This window comes from Motacilla alba, chromosome 3 (genome assembly GCF_015832195.1).
Source record: "Motacilla alba alba isolate MOTALB_02 chromosome 3, Motacilla_alba_V1.0_pri, whole genome shotgun sequence".
NCBI classification, from domain to species: domain Eukaryota; kingdom Metazoa; phylum Chordata; class Aves; order Passeriformes; family Motacillidae; genus Motacilla; species Motacilla alba.
The window spans coordinates 58,528,965-58,545,678 of record NC_052018.1 but is presented as its reverse complement, the minus strand read 5'-3'; the positions used below and the strand labels follow the sequence as shown (position 1 = coordinate 58,545,678).

General features: G+C 35.4%; 1 protein-coding gene across 22 annotated transcripts in view; it reads left to right on the top strand.

The window, feature by feature from the left end:
- SYNE1 (spectrin repeat containing nuclear envelope protein 1) overlaps positions 1-16,714 on the top strand; it is a 289,549-nt gene that overhangs the window by 70,778 nt on the left and 202,057 nt on the right. For 17 of the 22 annotated variants that reach the window (XM_038130886.1, XM_038130876.1, XM_038130882.1 and 14 more), the window contains 7 exons: positions 1,133-1,180; positions 6,096-6,203; positions 6,956-7,093; positions 8,268-8,432; positions 11,490-11,602; positions 12,134-12,302; positions 15,810-15,906. In XM_038130886.1, the coding sequence (XP_037986814.1) occupies positions 1,133-1,180; positions 6,096-6,203; positions 6,956-7,093; positions 8,268-8,432; positions 11,490-11,602; positions 12,134-12,302; positions 15,810-15,906 (838 nt within the window). Of the gene's footprint in view, positions 1-1,132; positions 1,181-6,095; positions 6,204-6,955; positions 7,094-8,267; positions 8,433-10,188; positions 10,950-11,489; positions 11,603-12,133; positions 12,303-15,809; positions 15,907-16,714 lie in introns of those variants that run through there. The other 5 variants (XM_038130885.1, XM_038130887.1, XM_038130873.1 and 2 more) reach the window with 2 other exon arrangements.

Genomic DNA, 16,714 nt, shown 5'->3' with positions numbered 1-16,714 from the left:
CCTGTAGTCAGCAAAAGATAAACACTTTCCCAGATGACATCTTTCTTATGACAGTGTCTTAAACAATCTTCTGGAAGCCTGTGTTGCAGGGCATTTCAACAGAGATAAAACAGAGTCAAATTAATCCATCCCTTAGGTAACGATATATAAAACATTTTTGGCAGTTGATTGATTAAAAACTTTTTTTTTTTTTGTGACCAGTGTAAATCTTTAGCCCCTGCTATTTCTAGCCTCTGTCTTTCTGCTGAAGTATAGTCTAAAGAAATACTTATCACGCAATCCAGGTACCTGGAAGAGATAACCTTGCAAGACTCTTGTCCCCTGAACTCTTGGACTAATCTTAATTTCTTGTTTAAGGATATAATTTACCTGACATTTGTTAAGTGCCTGCTGTAGAATAAGTTGGACATTAGATGCTAGATACAACTGGTTTTATCTACCTTGCCTGAAAAACTGAGAAGGGACTATCCTAGTTGCAGATGCCTACATTTGGTTAGAAGGCTCCTACTTCAGACTGGACTGTGTCTGGGTGAATTTTGGCAGGAAGAGGGAGGGCAAGAGGAGATTTCTAACCCTCTCTCCCCCCCTCCACCCAGCTCAGCTGTCACTGTGTTTCCTCAAGATGTGTTGTCCACACAAATTCCTGTTCATCTTCCCTCCTGATTCAATGCTCAGTTTACAAAGAATTTGCATTGGAAGAAGTGGAGTAATGATTGAAACTTATCCCTTATTTGTGGTCAGAGGGAACAGCTATTTGCATGTGCATTTCAGAATTAAAAAGGGTCTAATCTCTCACGCATAGACCAGCTATGAACATGGATGAACTCATGTAGTCAACACATCTCAAAGAAACACAGTGACTCCAAGGTAAGTAATTATTTTTCCAGATAAAATAAATTATGTAGTGACTAGCAATCTGGAAATCAGATCTAATATGAAAACTACTTCACTAGATATAATACAGACCCATGAGCTTGATAATAGTTCTAAGTACATCTTGTATTCCTACATGTGTCCCTCTTACTGTTCTCTCCGGACTTTCTGCCTGCTTTGCTTTATTTTATTTTGCTTCTTTTCTTTTTTTTTTTTTTTTCCCTTGCTTCTTGTTTTCCCATTTGTTTCATATTGCTAGGAACTTCAAGCAATCCCAACTTTTGTCATTTCTTTTATGAAATTTAAGGTAAGGGTGTATGCTCAGAATAATTTCTTGAATTAGACTTTCATGGTTGTTATCTTTTTTCATCCTGCACTTACTTGACTTTAGATTTTTGGGGGGGGGGGGGGGGGTTAATGTACATTAGTTTGCTTACCTTAAGTTTATCTTTCCTGAAAAACAATGCATTAACATGATGAATCTAGGTCTTCTCTCTTACATGAGCTGACCCTAACAGCCTAACACTTAATTTTGCAAATAACTTAACAGAAATATTATAGAAAAGAAAGTGACATTTCTATAATAAATCTCAGACTATGCTCTTGGTTTTCTTAAGTATAGATAGAAACATGAAATTAATAGATTATAGTTCAGTGTTTCAATCTCATTTTAGATGGATATTTTTTAGGTTTATAGAGTAGATAGTAGAGTGTATGATCGTGTAAGTGATGTGTGTGGTTTGGGGGTTGGAAGGAAAGTATTCATCTGTAATTCTGTGATGTGCTGCTCCTTTTTCATCTAAATTATGATATTTTAAAAAATATACTTTTTAAACCATCCTAGACTTTGAGGTACTTCTAATTTTCTAGTATTGACTGAGAAAAGTTCAGAAGCCTAACACGGAGTATATGAAGTGAGCATTCAGAGGTGAAACTGGAAGACTGCAGAAGTGAATACATTGTGAAATAAATAGCAGGTGTCTCTGCAGTCAGTCAGTAGTGTTTATAGTTTGATCTGATCCAATTAATTGCCTAGATTCCACATTCTTTGGGGGGTTTTGGTTGGGATTTTTGTTTCTAAATAAATTTATAAAATAGATTGTTTTAAAATTACTAGGATCAAACGTTCATCTTCATCTCATATTATGTATATCTAGCTAGTGATATATTGAAGCAAAGATTTATACTGATAGCAGAATTACTCCTATATTCTTAATCCATTCAAGCAAGTTTGGGCACCTTTAATGTGACTTTATAAATCCTGAGCCCTCCACAGCCCCAGTACATTACTTCTTAAGTCAGAGGAGATTTGAAGTGGTAAAAGCTCTGCCGATTTCCTTATCATGGTATAAATTTAGCTGTACTTAAAGCTCACCCCCTCAAAATATTTCTGATGTAAAGTCTTTCTCTTCTTGTGCTCTGATGAGCAAGTAATTCAGAAGATAATCCTGTCATCTCTGACATTTTTATGCCAGCATAGTTCCCCAGTGTAAGAGGAATTTCCTGAGCAGCAGCTGCAAAAATAGCTTTCTGAGCTTTTCCAGGGATTTAGTCTACTTCTGCAGCTATTCATTAATAGTTCATCCCTGAAGGTGATGCCTGCCTCAGCATTCACCCTGTGTCTGTGATACTGCTGTCAGGGAGTGAGTTTCAGTAACCTGTATATGTATATATATATCCAGTAACCTGTATATATATAAGCCAGAGTTTTCAAAATGAACAGCATAATCAGCTGAATTTATGCATAAATGTTTTTGAAGGGACTTCATTTTCTCAGTACATATACAATACAATGATTCCATGTCCCTGAAAAACAGACTTAAGCTTTTTTTATTTAAAAGGTAATGTTTGAAAATTCTGTTGTGTCTGTGCCTGAGAGTTTGATCAGTGCATCTTGTTTATAATTACATGTTAGGGAACTAAACAGAATACTTCTTCTCCAGTCCATAATTAAGATTTTTATTATATTTTAAGCTCTGCAAACCCTACAGTATTCTGTATTATGTAATTTTCAAATTAACTTTGGCATATCAGTTAATAAAATACTGATTCTGGGCTGAAAACTTTCTTTGCAAATTTAAAGTGTACTCCATTATCATATCAGAACTCATAAACTCTTCTCTCTCAATACCTTCTTTGATGTTCCTTGTCAGCTGAGTGCTCCAATTCTGTTCATCTCTACAAATATGTGAACATTCATGGAATTGTGTAAGGATAAATTAATATTTAGAAATGCTGCTTGGAAGTAGCATACTGAATGAACTACAGGATTTTAGATAAATTCAAATAAGTGGATCAGAGATCAATGGTCCTCATGCCGGAGTAAGCACAAATAGTTAAATTTTTTCTACATAACTTGTGTTTGGTGATATATCTTCTGATCTACATGCTACTTCAGAGGGGCAGACTTTAGAAAATAGTTTACATATCAGTGAGAATGTAATTTTGATTTTTTTTTATTAAGAGTAAGAATACTAGACACTAACAAAAGTCTTTTTTAAGAATGATAGCTCATTAAATCTGGTGGGTGTTGATGACAAGTACCTTAATGTCTAAGAAAGTGAATCTCTTCTGTTGATTACCCAAACTGAGACTTTAAAGTGCTTTAGTATCCACCAAGGACCACAGAGTTTAATTTGCAGGCGGTAAGTGGTTTACTGAACTAGAAACCTGTGAAAATATATGAATAAATAAATAAAAGATTCATCGTGCATTGTTATACAATGTAATTTATAGCATCCAGTTAGGTGGTTGCTGAAGTATCTACATCTTTTGCAATTAAAGTGATCAAAATTTGCCTAAATTAGTAGTTTTTAAAAATGCAGAAGGCTAAATGCTACCTGTTAACTTAGTATCAGAGAAACTATATGTGGTCTGTGAGAGGTGAGGATGTTCCTGTGTTATCTTCAGGTACCGTCGAGGTATTCTTAATCACAGAGATACTCTAATTCAAAAAAATTTGATCAGAATGAGTTTTAAATTTAAATTTTTCAGCTGATGAAGTAATCATGCAAAATACCTGCTTTGCTCAGATTGCTGTATGAACAGTTGCAGGCATATAGATGCACTGTCAAAGTCTTACCTTAAGTAATATGAGGAATATAAAACAGTGTTTTATGAAACCGAATTTTATAGTGTGAATTAGAAGTAGTATACAGAGAATTGGGGCACACTTCTTCCCTTCATCACTTCAAGAATATCTTACTGAAATTTTCAGTCAGTAAGATTGCTGTAGTATTTTCAATCCATTAAGATGCATAGTTTAGTATTGCTTTTATGCAGCTGGCAGTCTCAATAGTCTCACTAAAGTTAGTTAGTCTCACCTTCTTAGGAATAGAGAAAATTTAATACTAAAGTTCTTTCTTTGTGGCTGAATGGGTTAAGATGCTCTCTTTTTATGTTCTACTTGGTTGGATTTGATGATCTTAGAGGTCTTTTCTAACCTAAATGATTCTATGATTTTCTCATAGGGGAGGGTAGTCATGAATTGCTGGTTTTCTTAAAGAATCTTGATAATATGTTCACACACACAGACAAGAAAAATAGAAATTTTATTCTCATTCTCTTTATTTAAATGATTTAAAAATTTGGAAGTTCTGGGAGTTTCAGCTTCTTGCGACACCAAGGAAAGCCCAGTATTACAGGTAGCTGGAGCAGGGAAGTGTATCTGTGCTATACTCAGGTATACTGTGTATTGTGCTGTTTCTCAGGTATCAGCCTGTGTGTGTCAGAAGGCAGCAGCATGAGCTACAGAGAGCTTTGTTCCAGCACAGCTGCTCTAACAGCTTGTTAACCTCACTGCAACTACCTGGCTATCAGGATAACTGTGATAATTACAAATCTGTTGTGCAAATTATGTCCAACCAACTACCACTGTTCTGAGCAGAAGCTCAGTAAAAGAAGTAGTAGAAATACATCAAAGATTTCTTTCTTATCTGAGGAACCAGTCATTTCCTTGGCTGAAATAAAGCAAAAGCTTTATCTTTTAAAAATTATTAAGGGGAAGTTGTATTTTACAAATTTTAGGCAGCTTTCAAAGAAAGGAGCCATAAATTGGCTTCTTTCCCCTGTCAGGTTTGTTTCTTACAAGACAGTACTTTCTTCGTTAAATGCAGGCAGTGACTACTCTTTTTTTATCCCGTGGTCCAGTTTTTCTTCTCTCATGTTATGCTTGAAGTGTGACTCATTTTAGGTGATTAGCATATAATATGAGATGGAAGATGCATTTGTTCTGTCATAGAAAAATTCGTTGTTTGTCTGTAACAGACAAATTTGTTATTTGTCTGTTTCTGACAGATTTTACAGTAATAAGGCTTCTTTGGTTTCAAAAAGTATCATCTGATTAACAGCCAACACATCTGGTTCATTGTTTGGAAATCTGAGAGGGACACTTGTATCCTACTTGACCAGCCTTCTTACATAGTGCACAGAACACTTTCTATTTCCTGATAACGTCTGCTTATAACATGCTCACAGACCTGAGACTTCCTGTTAGTGTTTTTCTGTCCACTGCCAGGTGACTGAATTCTGCAGAGAACTTTGCAGCCTTACAAAGCTGCAGTGGCAGCTTGAAGTGGTAAACATGGCAGACTGAAGTGGTAAACTGTAAAACAAATATGCTTTTCTTCAAAGCCATAAAACAGCATAGAAGGAAAAGAAACCTAATATACTTGGCTTTTCTTTCTTTCTTTTCATTTTCCATGTTAAAATATTCTAAATATTTTGCTAACTTCCGAACTTGGAGTTGCTATCAAGGATTACTCTGAAGTCAATCAGACAATAACTTCTTTTCAACAATAGCAGACCAGCTAATAAAATGGTGGTTCCTGCCTCAACTCAATTAACTTTTCAACTGAAAATTGACTTTGCCAATCTATTGAAGACTGAAATTAGTGGTTAAGATATCTTTAAAGAACTTTGTGTTAATTTAACATCAGATGAAAACTGCTGATAATATCTCTGACACTCCAATGTCCCTGTTTGTCATGATTTCACTCCTGGAAGACTCGTGTCTAGTTGGCGACTTCTCTCATACTGAGAGAATGCTTTTCACTTAGACTGTAAGAAGGTAAATGATGAGAGAATTGGGGATGTTTGCTTTCACTACAACTAATGACCTTGACTTGCTATAGAGGTGTTAATTTCTGGACTACATATGACAGCTCTACTAAAAGGCTGCAATGGGGTTTTTTTTTTTAATGTGTGGTTGTACTACATCATAGAAGGAAGACAGACTGGTGCTGAGAGACCTAAAAGTGTGGGCAGAACAATTTGAAAGAGACATAGCCCGAGCACAGGTGACAGAAACAAGCTTACAAGAGAAATATCAGGTAAGCAGCAGGGAAATTGTGTATGATAAGAAATCTTTGTCATCATTTTGTGTAATGGGTATTGCAGTATTTTGTGCAGTCTGTATATATGAGAGTCACTATAGTGTTTTTTAAAGAAATAAGGACACAAAGTGTCTTGTCTATTATTGGTGGAGGAGTTATAATGCCAGCTCCAGCTTTGCTACGTAGGACAGTGCACAGATGGTTTGCCTAACACAGAGCTTTTCCCAGCAGTGTGAAGGACTGTCCTAGTTAGAAGAGAGCATGTGTCTGTGCCATCCCTCCAGATCCTGCATGATTTAGCTCAGATAGGAGGTATGACTGACGGCTGGATGAGGTGACAGGTGGAGAGGACAGGACTTAGAGCTTTATTTTCATTTGCTCTCTCAAAGGTTAATGTCTAAATCAGAAATACAAAACTTGGCCTAAATTTTCTCCTGAAGCTTGACTGTTCTGTAAATGCAGCCACTGTCCCAAGTAGCATTAAATCCAGTTGCAATTTTATTGGATCAATTATTATCTCATTTCATATATAGTTAATGGACCTGATAGCTGAAGGGAAATATAAAAGTCCTAACTATATATAAATAAAAAATATGCAAGTAAATATCGAAGTTAAGTTCTAGTCCTCTTTGGGAAAGATTAGGACAGCTATCAGTACAAATTTCCGTAGGTTGTGGTACTTCATAAATGTTAAAGCATTTAACTCCTTCACTGTCTACTGCAGTTGATTTGGTTTACTCTTTGTGCAGTCATTTAAGCATTTCAGAGTACAATATGAAGTAAAAAGGAAACAGTTTGAACTTGCAACCCAGTCAGTAAGGAAAGATGGTAAATTATCACTTGATCAAGCTGTGGTGAAGCAAGCATGGGAGAGAGTTACTTCCAGGGTAAGTTTAAAATAACTTTGCTATGTATTTTTTATTAAATGAAGGGTAGAATTTAAAGTAATTTAAACACCTGTTTGCTATTGATTTTATTAGGCATTAAGAACCTAAAAGTGGACCAAATCTATGGCACTGCTGAATTATTTTGCATTTGTTTTGAGAATATTTGCCGCACTATCATCTTTAATATTGCTCAAAGGTAGAATATGAACTTTAAGAAAAGGACTATATTGGAGATTTCCATTTACTTGAAAGAGTGGTAACAGTGCTCAGCCAACTTCAAGACATTGTTGGTAGAAAGAAAAGCATACACAATGCCACTTCCAAACCCAATGTTCCAATGTAAATTGCTGGTTATTTGAGAAATTCTAATATAACATTTTTAATATAACTAAAAAAATTTCTGTGCAATACCGAATATGTTATTAATAAATGAGGTTTTAATTCTATTTTTTACCTATTTTCAATAGTAATAAATTAATGTTCATATTTATGATTGGAATTTTGAATAACTGAATGAAAAATCCTCAGCAAATTATACTGTATGACCCAAATTAAGAGTTATTAAAACATTATTAATAATATATCTCCATACTGCATATATACTTTTTTAATGTCATGTATTTAACAGAAGATCTGTTTAAAATTATTCTGGAGTTTTCACATAATTTTCATGATGCTTTCACTCCCATATCTGGGATTGCCAATAAGACACAGTGTTTTATTGCTATATTCTCCTCTCCACAGTCTTTTGAGACTCATGTGAACCTTACATGTAGAAGTATGTTCAAAATAGAGATATAAAGATTTTATGCAGGAACATGAATTAAATAACATTGGCAGAAGAAGGTCTTGTATCCCTTTTCTGTGCCTATTAACTGATGAAATTCCAGATATTTTGATTCTCAGTTCCAGTTTATTCGTGATCATTCTGTAACTCAGTTACCATTCAGAAAGGGAAATACATAAATCAACAAATTCCTATAGAGATTTTGTTGCCTGTAAGAATGCTATAATTTCCAAACTCATGTGAAAAAAAATACCTAGACTTATGTCTCAATTATACTCTGTTACATGGGGGGTTGATTTTACAGTGTAAAGTATGGTTTTTATAAATACACTTATTTGTATTATTTAGCAAGGGAGGAATTTCAGTCCTTTTCCTTTTACTCCCTAGATGCTAGATTGGCACATACACCTTGATAAATCCCTTCCTGCACCTTTGGGGACCATTGGTGCTTGGCTCTACAGGGCAGAGGCTGCTCTGAGGGAAGAAGTAACTGTTCAGCAAGCTCATGAGGAAACAGCAAACACAATACACAGGAAGCTTGAGCAACATAAGGTAGATGGAGATGCATTCATTCTGTGTGTTACCCTCCATTGTTTTCACAGCTGATCATAAATGATCCATACTCTGCAAAATAATTATTTCTACTTTCTGTGGGTTGTGCTGTCCTGGTGGTGGCTAAAGCTTGGTGTCTTGTCATGGTGAATTTGAACTGTGATATCTGTGTATCTTGAAACCAATATTCAGAATTGCTTTCAAATGATTTTATTTCTTCCACCTCGAGTGGGTCAGGTATTACTATTTTAATTTCTATGGTAAAATTCCATCTGGAGCTCATAATATTGGGTGTGTTGTTCAGCCAGTATGAACTAATTGGGTGAAACAGGGAAAAGGGAATAAATGCACTAACTGTGCTGATAGTCAATGCAGGTGACATTCATGGGGGGGAGAAAATGAGAATGAAGTGAATTTTGATAGTGTTGTGATGACAGATAGCATGATAGCCATCTGTGATGGCAGATAGCGTGCTGTGGTAAACTGGAAATTTTCCAGATGAATGTAAATAATTGTACCATCGCTCTATGCTGAGTCCAAGTTCTCACTTAAAACCAAAGCAGTGAGTTTTTTTCTGTGGATTTGCATATTATGTGTGAGAAAAATATATTGGTGAAAAAATATGCTCGTGAGATGATAAAAGAAACGGAACCAGTAAATGAAAGGGAAAAGACGGTGTAGAGAAAGGCAGTACTTGAGGCTGTATTGTTTTGTATTGCTTTTTTTTTTTCTCCTCTATCATTACTATGTTAAACCTTTTTTTGTAAATTTGTTATTTTTTGTGTTTAGGATATGGGCAGGGTTTTTTCATCAAAAAGAAATGTTATATGATGAAAAGTTGAGAAGTTTCATGGTCACCGGATTCCTTTTTATTAGAACAATTGTAGCTCTTCTAACTTGAGTAGTAACTAGTGAAATTAAAAAAAAAAAAAGTTAAAATCTGTAAGGAAGATACAGATTTTTTCAGGGTCTTGTCTCTTGTAATGCTACATTTCACTGACTTTCTTGGTAGCATCAAATATTTCAGGATTCATGGGATTTGACGTTTGTTTTTAAAAAAAAAAACAAGTCAAACACTCTTTTGTTCTTAGAATGTGAACACTGTAGACATCCTTTTTGATACATTCATAAGAAGTACAAAAGAGCGTGCCCTAAACTGTTTTTTATTTGCATCAGAAGTGCTGTGGTGTGAGATTTCCATGCCAACAAATAAACTTTGATTTAGGTCAATCTGTGCCAGGGGAGTTTTCCCATGGGAGTGGGATGGAAAAAGCTTCAAGAGAAGCATATATAATTATATCTATTCCTGGAGTTTGTTTTGTTGTTCAGATTTGAATTGATTACTCCAGATGTGCTACTGGATAGTACCAGAAGTGCATTCATGTGATTTTTCAGTCCTTGTTTCCCTGTTGCCGTCTGGTTTGTTTGTTTGTTTGGATTTGTTCAGATGACATCATTGCTTCTTTTTTTATCTTTGTCTCATCTGACAATGGGTTATTTTAGTGAACTTTATAGCTGATGGCCTAATTGAATTTAGTACGAAATGTACAAGCTTACTTGGACAAACCTTGTGCAATCAGGCAAGCACCTATGCTTATTTTAGTTGATATTGCTACCGAGATCCAGGAATTAAGGGCAATGTCTGTGCTTGCTTAGGGTCATTTCCCAGAGCAGGATTTCATTTTATGAGAATACTCTATATAAAGTTTTCATGAGCTTCCTGTTGATGTTGGATGAAACTACTGTGATTTGTTTTGACTCACCAGTTACGGGTGCATGTAAGGGGTATCCCTTTGCATCCTCTGCATCCCTTGTATGGCAAGGTCTCAAATGCAGCTGAGATATTTGTTCCAAATCTTTCCTTTTTGTGAGACTGTGTCAGTCACAGGAGTTTCACCATGGTAAAATCAGCACATCACCTGCATCTGAGAATGCCTAGCTCATTTCTCTTCGCAGCAAGGTGTTGGCTGAAGCAGAAAACAAAGAAAACCCAGGCGGGTTGATGGGGATAATGGGGCCATTTGGTGAGCTGAGCCAGAGAATTTCCACTGATTCCTCCTGTGCAAACACCGGGATTTGGCTGGGTAGAAGCCCATCCTTGGCACGTAGGAATAAATACATATGTAGGATCTGTACAGAAGCCTGCATTTTGTTCCCTGAGGTGAGAGAGGGGGAACCTTTGTACGATCATCTTTGCTAGCAGGCTTCTGAGCACCTTGTGCTAGCAGCTGTCTGTCTGCAGTAAAAAACCCCCACCATTCTGTGCTCTCTCAGCTGCTCTCTGGGGACTTGAAGTGTTACTGCTAAGAGTATCTCTTCAAAGACCGCTGCCAGTCATTCATTTCCATATGTAATCTCCAGGAAGCCGTTTGAAGCGGTGTTGCTTAGTTACGGTTGAAGTGTGCTCTGCTGTAGGGGTTTCACTGGTACAGTTCAGATCGCAGGAATACAGGTCGGGTACCACAATCCGCAGTTGCTCGTGCTGTAGTGAGACAGCCATCCTGAAGTCTTCTGATGGTGAGAGAGTGAAAAGTTTACTAAATATGGAATATGTACTTAGAGAAGGAGCTATAGCTCTTCTTCCTATATATAGTAGAGCAGATTAGTTGCTTAAAATTTCAGTCTATACTTAGCAAAGGTTAGTATCTGTTATAAAGATTTAAAGAGTGAATTTAGGAGGATTATGCTTTTGGGATGTTAGCATATTGGCAGACTGAATTTCAGAGATTATTTCATACAATTAAGGGTTCTTGTTTTGTTAAACCTTTTGCAGTGTATCCTGTTTTAAAATCTTTCATAATTGTTCCACATGGCTGTAACAGAGCTTCCCATAAGGGGGTTCCCTGTGTAAATGTTTAAGTTGATGTAAATGCTGATGTGGCATGGTTACCTTGCATGGAAATGTGAGAGCACGATCAAATAGTTAACTACATTGAGTCATCAGAGCCGGCTTAAAATTGTGCTTATTAGTTAGATAGCCTACTGTGAGCCTTTTCTATCCCTCTTCTCCCTCCCCCCACTCTCTTAATATCTCTCTCTTTCTTAAAATCCAATCAGGATCTTCTAAAAAACATAGATGGTCACAAAAAGGCGTTCCACGAGATCCACAGGACCAGGTCTGTTAATGGCGTGCCTGTTCCACATGACCAGTTAGAGGATATAGCAGACAGGTAAGGCTTTCAATCTGAAATGGAAAGCTTCTGTGCATGAAAGGGAGCCTGTTTGCTTTTTTATCTGTTCATGCAGAGATCACTGTCTAGTTTCATTTCTCAGTGGCAAACTGAGATGGATGGAAAAACCTCCTAAAATATACATTAAAAAATAATGAAAAACCTGATGCTTTTAAGATTGATTAGAATCAAAATAAGCAATAGATTTTGGATGGGAATACTTTTTTTATACTGATCCTGTTATTACTTGTCCCTGGAAGAAATGTTATATAACAGCCAGGATGCATGTGAAAAAAAAGAAAAATGACTTTGCAAAACTTAGTAACAGAAGTGAACCGATGTGTTCTATGATTAAAAAGACATTTAATTAGTTTATTGTTCAAGAGCAGTCATTAGAATATCATCACACATAATTAAATGTTTACAGACTCTAAATGAGGTGAAAGATTAGAAAAATATCCAAAATACTTTCAGTCTCTTCTGCAAAAATGAATATTGCTGTATTATATTATACTGTGATTCATTTTATAGGTTTAATTTTGTTGTCTCTTCATCTGAGCTCCATCTGTTGAAGATGGAGTTTCTGGAACTGAAGTACCGTCTGCTGTCACTCTTAGTCTTTGCAGAATCAAAGTTAAAATCATGGATTATCAAATACGGAAGGCGAGAGTCCGTGGAACTGCTTCTTCAAAATTATATTGTGAGTTGGGGTTGTCCTCTTTTTATAAGCATTTTTGAAATTTTCATATTTAAGTTTGCTAGAATTGTATAAAAGAACAGAAACAGATATCAGCTTTGTCAGTCATCAATTTTATGACTGCATTCCTGTGAAATATATCTTCAGAGGTGAATCTGTCTTCCCCATAGAGGAACTTTAGTCAAAAGGCTAAAATTGAAAATTATTCTCTTTGCATCATTTTTTTGAAAAAGAGAAATATTATGCCAGCTGCTGGATTTTTGCTTCCTTTTTATAGCAATTCCAAAGAAGTTAATTTAATCCTCTTTTACACTTGGATAGAAGCACTTTATAGTGACTATACACAGTTTAAGAGTTAAAGACAGAGGAGGCTTTTGGCATGCATTCACACACAGTATTTTTTAGAGTCTTCCAAAAGATTAATAAAAAATAATGTAATTTTACCTCCATAATACCTCTTTTTTTACATAATATACCTATAGGGGATTAATTTTCTTCTTTCAAAGAATGATTTTTCTTTTCCTACTCAGTTTTAGTATATTAAGCCCATTTTTAAATTTCTATTCTGGAAAGAGTTTGCTCCAGGTCTGCATCAGCCATTTACAAGGTTAAGGAACAGAAACTGTTGATTTACAAGTGTTCATTGATAAATTCTTTTTCAGTGTTACGCTGCTGCATCTTTTTAAATTCACACGTGCAGTGCCAAGTGTAGGTAGAATGATAGTATTGCTGCACTTCTACATTAGGGCATTAGAATTAGAAGGATTCTTTCAAAAGCAGGGTTGGTCTAAATATATCTTTCCCTTCTATCTAATCCATATGGAGAAACTTGCATGCAAAAATTAAGTCTGAGAAGAACTAATACAGTTACAGAACCATTCAGAGCCAGGTCAATGAGCAGAGAAAATTATTGATGTCCCCACTTCTTTTAAAAGAATATTTCAAACTCAGTGAAATTTGGGTGAAATTCTCAGTCTTCAAAGTGTTTGAACTTTAGCAGTTAGGGACACACAAAAATTCAGGAGTCAGCTTATCTTCTTTTATAGACAAGCTTTACAAACTTCAGATAATTACTTGGATTAACTTTGTTTGCAGGAGTGATGTGCAATAACTATGATTGTAGTCCATTTTTTTACTCTCTAAGACTGTAAAAAAAAACTACTAAAAGATGACATCAGAAATAATAAAAAAGTGAATAGCTTGAAGTTTCGGGGGTTTTTTTAGTGACTTTCTTGTTTTTTTCTTTTAAAGGAACATGAAGTTATTAACTTGTATATTAATTTACAAGCGCCTCAATTGTTCTTGTAATTCAGACCACTGATGCTGAGGTGTTCTTTAGGGAAGGATAATGCTTCCTTGCATTGTTTTTGGAGCTGTATAACATCAAAGTGAAGAAATCAGGACAGGAAGATAAATAAATCTCATTTTCACTCTTGAAATGGCCTTGACTTCTTCTCCTTCAAGATGTGATGGAAAGAGAATTTATTTGGTTTGGCTTACTTGGGACTAGTTTTCTAGGACTGAGGGACAAGTGTGACTCTTCCAGTATATTAGGAGTCTTACATAGGAAAGCTGTAGTCAGTACCTTATAGTCAGAGTGATTATATTAGCAGGAGATAAAAATGTAAGTCTGTTTGTCTGCCAAAACAGACTGGGGAATGTCAGCATTCTAGGAACATGCGTAATTAGGATCTGGATAAAACATATGCCTGGAAAATATTTATGTACTGTAGCTTAAAAATAAAAGTGGTGATTTTTACTTAATCTTAACATCTTTTCACCCGTCTGTCATACACCAGAAGTAAAGGTCAGCACAGACTGTACACCATCAACCTGAATAATAAACTGTACCAAATTCCACTGTAATGGAGATACTAGGTACAGTTATCTATGGATTTTAACCAATGGAACTGTGTTGTAGCACTGCTGTGTTAGCACTTTTTTAGCATCATAAGCTGCACTGGTTTGAGAAAGCTGCTTATTTTCTTCAAGGAGTCTTGTCAGAGGGTAGACAGTATTAATTAGTAAAAGGTCTTTATTTAATTTTTGAAAATATTTCAGATAGCTCTTGATATCAGTGTTATTTTTTTTTTTTTTTTGCTCTTTCATGTGAAGTCTTGGAGATTTTGGTTCAGGTTAAAATGTCTGCGTGGGTTGGGCAAAGGTGAAATCATGAGTCTGTCACACAATTCATGGTAAAGCCCGTAGGTTTTCATACGTGGCAGATTTTGTTTTAACAGGAGAACAGAGAAAAAATTGTGATTGTTCTTGACTTCTAGTTTCCTTAGTTATAAACACAGTTCTAAATTATCTACTAGATAGCTGTTTTAACCTGACATAGCAACTGTCAAAGGGTTTAAATAGAAGGGTTTTAGATATATACTGGCAGAATTATTTTTAAGTGCATTTTTCATGTTGTATAATATGGGTTTATGACCACACAAGATCTGATTCTCCTGCTCAAAATACATTGAGCTTAGACTTCATTTGAAACCTGGTTTAATCAAAATCACACTTGCCTGATTTTGTCTATTCTGGCATTCCAAAGCTTGTGTAGACATATGTGGGGTATGCATGCCTTTATTTTATAATCTGTAGCTAAGGAGGGGTGAGATGTAACATAAATTACAGAACCATTCCAAACTCTACCTTTCTCTTCCTGTTTAAACACTGGTAATGCAAGATATAATATGCTTGCATAATGTAGAGCTATAATTCTGTATTGCACTTAAAGGAAATAACATTTCTGAAAGACATGTAAAAAAAGGTCAGTTTCATTTGCCATAAGGGATAAGGAGGCATAAATGTCAGAGGCACAACTTTTTACCCAAAATATTTCCAGATAATTTATTCATCGCACTATAACACATCACAGAGCTAAAGCATCACTCACAAAGGAACAGCACTGTGTCACACTTTGGAAAAGCAGCATCTCTTTGTGCAGTGTTTCCATGATCTTACTTTTTGGCACTTGCAAAGGAGGTAAAGAAAAATTGAAGAATAAAGCAAAAGTTTTTCATCTGTTAAGGTGTAACCTGTTTTACTGCAAAGGCTTAGTATAGGAACAAATGGATTTGATTTTTGTGGTGACATATATGAAGGAAAATTTCTGTTTTAATAAAATTATTCCACTTAGTCACTTAAGTGTAAAAGTTTTCATTGAATAACTTGTTAGTTATTAAGTTTCTGTATATTCTAAGTATCATATGCTAGTAATTACCAGCAAGACAGCAAATAAGAAAACTTCACATAGCCTTTCCATGAGGAAAGTAAATAAATCTGTATTTAAAATTATATACTCTGCTGTACCATTAAATTGAAAGGGTGAAATTTGTATGCTATTTTATAATTATGGTATTAAAAATATTACTTTATAATTATGAAAATATGAATGGAGAATAATGAAGTTAAATGTCGTCATCAGTATCCTGATGTAATTTTATATAAAATGATTGCTAATCCTAATACCCATCTTTATTTTATCTGTTACAATATTTTTTTTCTTTTCAGTCTGTTATTGAAAATAGTAAGTTCTTTGAGCAGTATGAAGTTACCTACCAGATCTTGAAACGAGCAGCTGAAATGTATGCCAAAGCAAATGGCTCAGGTAAAGGTCTATATCTTTTGTCACTAGCATGTAGGCACCTGGTCCAGAGCAGCCTCCTGATTCTGAATCTCCAGAGGAGGGGGGTGGTCATATTCAGACTTCCTCCTGGGAAAAGCACATTGTCCATGCTAACTCTTGGATTATTTCAGTGTTGTTAATTTGGGATAAAAAATTATGACAGAAACCAAATTAGGAGTAGGGAAATTGTGTTCTAGTGCCTGGAAATGCTCCCTGGCTTCACTTAATTTAAAAGAAAAAGGCAGCTGGGAGTTGGTCCCAGTGTTGTAGTTGCAAAATCATCCCTTGGTTTATTGGAGGTTCTTCATTAAGTTTGAAAATCTGCAAGAGGAACTCAAATTGTAATTGCAGTATGGATATACATGAGAAAAAAGGTATAGCTGATTCAACAGCTGCCTCCTGTCATTCTTGAATACTGCTGAGTTCAGTGAGAATTTGAGGTCAGTATTTGACCTAGATAATTACAGACATGAGATCACTTTAATCTGTAGCACAGTAATGTCTTTGGAGGATTGTTGCAGCTGCTGCTAAGGGGGGGAGAAAGTGGATACCCTTGTTTGTTGTGAAATTTAAATTGATAGTGACACCCAAATTTTACAAAAGTAAACATTTTTTCAAGGTATTCTTACAAAGAACAAAAGTCAGAGACTTATTCAATGCTGTTAGTAAAATCCAGTAGCAAATTATTTTCTAAAGAACAAATACTAACATGTACGAAATCAGCAATAGCAGTTCAAATTAGCTAAAAACTCTTTAAAACAAATATATTCTGCATATTTTGTGAAATCTC